Source organism: Fulmarus glacialis, unplaced genomic scaffold (assembly GCF_000690835.1).
Source record: "Fulmarus glacialis isolate BGI_N327 unplaced genomic scaffold, ASM69083v1 scaffold26356, whole genome shotgun sequence".
NCBI lineage: Eukaryota > Metazoa > Chordata > Aves > Procellariiformes > Procellariidae > Fulmarus > Fulmarus glacialis.
In genome coordinates, this window is record NW_009216591.1 from 1,190 (window position 1) to 5,950 (window position 4,761).

At 43.7% G+C, this 4,761-nt stretch overlaps 1 protein-coding gene across 1 annotated transcript in view; it reads left to right on the plus strand.

The window, feature by feature from the left end:
- Positions 1-4,499, plus strand: part of LOC104077945 (meteorin-like protein) — a gene marked incomplete at its 5' end in the record, with an annotated part of 4,907 nt that extends 408 nt beyond the window's left edge. The window contains 2 exons of the mRNA XM_009579369.1: positions 1,577-1,636; positions 4,120-4,499. Of these exons, the coding sequence (XP_009577664.1) occupies positions 1,577-1,636; positions 4,120-4,499 (440 nt within the window). The remainder of the gene's footprint in view (positions 1-1,576; positions 1,637-4,119) is intronic.
- Between the last annotated feature and the right edge of the window lie 262 nt (positions 4,500-4,761).

Below are 4,761 nucleotides of genomic sequence, written 5' to 3' on the forward strand. Positions count from 1 at the left end.
CAGGGCCGGCGTCGGGGCCTGGGTGTTGGGTCAGATCCAAGGTGGCATCCGATATCCATTGACCTTGCCAGCGCGTCCCTAGTGACAGAAGCTGTTTTGGGCTGAGGGGTTTGTCATTGCAAGGGAGATCCTTCTGCCAGCTCGCTGACTGTTTGGCGGGTGCAGTATGTTTTCAGATCTCCACCATGAGGGGCATCCTATAGGCACGGGAGGGAACGCTGCAATATAAAGAGAAGCTCTGTCTCTCCATGAGCAGCCAGCTTGGTCCTGGATGTGTGCACTGTGATCATGGGTGTCCCCAGCCCCTGGCAGAACCATCATTGGGAACACCTGAGTGGGTTTTAGGAGCCTAAATCCCACGTTCAGAAAGGATTTAAATTCATCAGGAACCGAAGGCCTCAAGACAGTCGCTGGAAATTAGACTGATCTTTTGAGAACTGGATTAGCCATCTAAATTGCTTGAAACTTCGTTTACTTTTCTTTCCTATTCTTACACCAACATAATCCTACACCTAATAATGCTTACCCCCCCTCCGCCATTTATGTATCCAAGGAGCGCTGAGGTTGAAGAGGGCTCTTTTCCATCCCAGTTCTGAAAAATCAGGACCCTCGTACTGCTGCCGTTATATCCCTGCTGCCCTGGGCAAACCGCCTGTTACAAAGGGGAGTGTTCAAGCCGTGTTGCAACGGCAAGAAGCTGCCCTTAAAGCAGAGAGGTTAAAAAAAAGAGCAGCCATAGTGCTTTTGAGTTGTCCTCTCCTCTCCTCTTCGTTAATCTGTGCCACTTTGCATGGCTTTGCTGTTTGCTGGAGCTTCATGGCATTAACTCAGGGAATGTGCTTATTTTGGGAAGTGCTGAATAGGATCACTGGCCTGATTGCCCACTACTCAAGACGGGAGCTTTTGATAACAAACAGGGCACGTACCAAGGGTGTGGATAACAAATTACATTTATGGGGGAACAGAGCCCGATTGATTCAATGAACCCTACGACCAGATGTGGCATGGGGTGTTTTCTTTTATCACTAACATATGGAATGACTTATGCTGCTAGCCCACACTTGGAATAAAATTCAACCACATCCATGCTGGATAACTACCATTTCAGTAGGCAATGCCGGAGTGTTCCCTGGCTGTGGAGCTGCTCGTTGTCTGAAGTCATCGTAGCTCCCAGCACACACACAGATACTTGTTTTTATTCTTGTCTTTTGTAATCCAGAAGTAATATAGGAGGATCTTCCCCTCTTTCTGTCAAAACAGAACCAAATTTGAAAAGGTTGAAAAATTATAAAGGATAGGTATGTGCCAGGTGCTGTGTTTTCTGCTCTATTTTTTGCATGCTTCATCAGTTGTTACAGGGATTATATGCTATCAGGCCCTGTTGTCGCTCAATGACTCTTACAAATCCTCTGTGCTTATTTGCTTTGGCTGTATTTGCATAACAAGAATTTTGGTTTGCATCTGATCATAACGCTCTTTAAGCTAGTAGTTCTGCCCCATTTCCTCTGGTAATTCCCCAGTCCTTTTTGGGGACATAGTATAGTATTATAAGTAACTAACTGTTCTTTTTTTCTAGCTATGTGCCGTCCTTGTGACAACGTGGAACTTCTTATGGCCATTTGCAGCAGTGATTTTGGTAAGCTGACTGAAGGGAAGTCATTCTGCCTTTAATTATGCATTGATTATTTGGATTTATTTGCTTCTTTTCTTAAAGTAACGGCATGACTGTGCTCTCTGAGCCAAGAAAAAAACCTAGCTGTGTGAAAAAGAATTTGAATGGGGGGAGAAAATGAAACCTAGAAGGGAGAAGCTGTCTTTCAAGGTCCTCATTTCCTGCAGGCAGAAAGGTTACGATCTAAAACTGAACTGAAAGTAATTCTCACAAGCGTGCTGCTGGCTCTCACACGTAGCAAAGTCACATGCGTGTAGACACACACACACACAGGTGATACGTGCTTAGTATGTTCCTTTTTATTCCCTTCAACCGCTTCCCCCCGATGATGAATGTGCCTTCTCTCTTCCCCCACAATTCGCACACTTCCTATTCCTAGTTCTTTTTCTACAGAGGTAGTGAGTGGTTTGTAGCTTAGCTGAGGATTTCGGGTAATTTAAATTTCCTTCAGTGACATACTGGTTAGGTTCTATGCCTTATGAGAAAACGTAAGATAAGGTATCCATAAGATAAGAAATATTGATTCAATAGTACATTAAAAGCTTTTTCCATTTTCTCTACTTAATAATGCAATATGATTTTTTTCTTTTTCTCTCGATCATGATTTGTTCATTTTATTCCCATAGTTTTGCACATGAAAATTTATACCTCTTTGATTATGTCCAATAGCTAAAGCTGTAGAGCTGCCTCTCCACATGGCCACAATTATATTGCTGTAAATGTACCTACGTAAAGAAATAAAACTATGAACTATATTTACCCCTATTGAATGTTTAAAAAACCAAATTGCTGCTTTTCTACTAGGGGTTGCCATGCTTCAAGGCTACTGATAAAATCAAACGCCAACATCATTGTGCTAATACAGAGTGTGGAGCGTGCTTCCCTTAGAGTGCTCCTTAGCTGGTAATTTTTCTTCTTCTTCTAAATTAATTGACGCAATCCAGACCATTGTTTCCACTGGATGAAGTTAGCAGTTCCCATGCAAGGCGCTCTCCCTCTGCACCGCCTGAAAGCCCAGAGACTGGCAGTGGGGGGGGCCAGGCACACAACGGGGGCACCCACACTTACAGCAGCCACAGAGCAGAAGAAACAGCCCTTTGAACTGTTTATTTACGGCCTGATTTTCCTGCCCTAAGCTCACAAATCGCTACCATCAGCTTTTTTGATTAGCTGCTAATGAAAGTGTAAATGACACTGGGAAGTGAATAGGGGCTTTATAGTTATTCTTATGATGGAGGTCTTCAGTCACTGGGCCCTGAGCAGCGCAGGAGCAACTTGGAGGGCCAGGAACAAGTGCGTTATAGCTTGTCAACAGACTGATGGCATCTGATTAAAAATGATCACACAAAGAGGGAGACGGAGAGCAGAGACATCTGTTACACAAAACTCCGGATTCCCTTGGAAATGGAATTACATAAGGAAGTTCTTGGAAACTTCAGAAATAAGCTTTTTCTGTCTCTCGGGTTGTTGAGTTCTCTGTACCTGAATGAAAGAGTTTTGTGGCAGAAGCACAGTGATGTTCCCGTTGCATTGGTAACCTCTCATTTGCTCAAGAGCTCTTGGCTCAAATGGTGGCGTGTTTCTTTCTGAGCCTTCTCTGGGTATGGGCTTGAAATTCATTTAGTTAATAGAAGAATAATTGATTGCTGTGAAAAATGGGGGTGGTGAGAATGAGAGAGGTGGCTTCGGGACAGCAAACACCTGTCAGATGGGATGCACGGCTGATGCAAAGGATGCTTTCAGTCAGAAAGACTATGGTTTATTATGCTTTCGTTCCCAGAAAACAGCTAGGATCATTTTGGGAGAAGGAGGTACGTGTATGCTATGTGGTTTTTAAAAAAGGCTTCAAACAAAGCCACTTTAAGAGTCCTGCATGTTGTTCATCAGCTCCCAAAGTGTCTTTTGATGGGTGAGTGCCATTTTCTTTTGAGGGGAAAAAAATCTCAAACCTTTAAATCTAAAACGTTTAACAAGCTCCTATTTTTTCCAATCAAATCATATTCTAATTCTTCTTGGATCCACCTCTGTTACTGCTGTCAAAGGAAAAACTTCAGAGTTTTTCCTTTGGAGACAGGAAGGGGGTGGTCTGTGACAGTCATTGTCTTGGAACAAAGACTGAAAAAACTGAATCCCTGAGCTGACCTCTTTTCACGTGCTTTACTGCTGCTTTGCATTATCAAGCGAGTGATACGCTTTTTCCTCAGATGTAGCTGATCTGAGTGGTCAGAAAGCATGCTTCCAAGCACGTAGCACTGTTTGCGTAGGGATCCCCCGTGTAAAGGAGGAAAGCTCAGAAGTGTAAGCTCAGAAATGTGTCCACCTGTAGGTGGTGGGCTTACAAACTGCCCAACAAATGTGTTTCTCCAATTATTTCATTCAGTCAGCTCCTAGTCCCTGAACTACTTACCTGCTGCTCCGTAACCAGCTCCTGTCTTCTTCACATCTAGTGGTGAAAGGATCTATCCGAAATGTTTCCCACGATTCAGAGAACCACGTGTCACAGGTTGATGTCGGCGTCCAGAAAGTCTACAGACAGAAAAACAGAATTTTCCAGCAGGATGAAGCGAGTGGGGAATGGCGAGGCCCTATACGAACCCTGCTACGATGCAAGGTGAAGAAGGGAGGTGGAGATTTCCTTTTTACTGGAAATGAACATTTTGGTGAAGCGTGGTTGGGCTGTGCTCCTCGCTTTAAAGATTTCATGTTCATTTACGGGGCTGCCAGGGAAAGCCAACCCCTGCGAGTTTCAGCTCAACTGACCCGAGTGACGCTGGAGTTGAGACTTGAAAAATTTCAGCCCAGTTTTTGGATACTGAGTCTGAAGTAGAGTTAAAACCAAGGACTGAAGCTACCCATTTCACCAAAACTGGGGCCTGGAGGATTTCCTGAAGATAACGGCTCTGTGAGCCCTGCAAACTCTGACTTTTAATCCACATTTGCATTAGTTGCATTAGTTTCTCCTTATTCACCTCTTCTTTGCCTCAAAAAAAACCTCTGAATTTTGAAAAAGTTGTCTTTTTTTGTGGTTAGAAAGCAGCTTGTGCTCAGTATTACAAAATTCTGTCTAACATCTTTTGCTCTGTGTACAT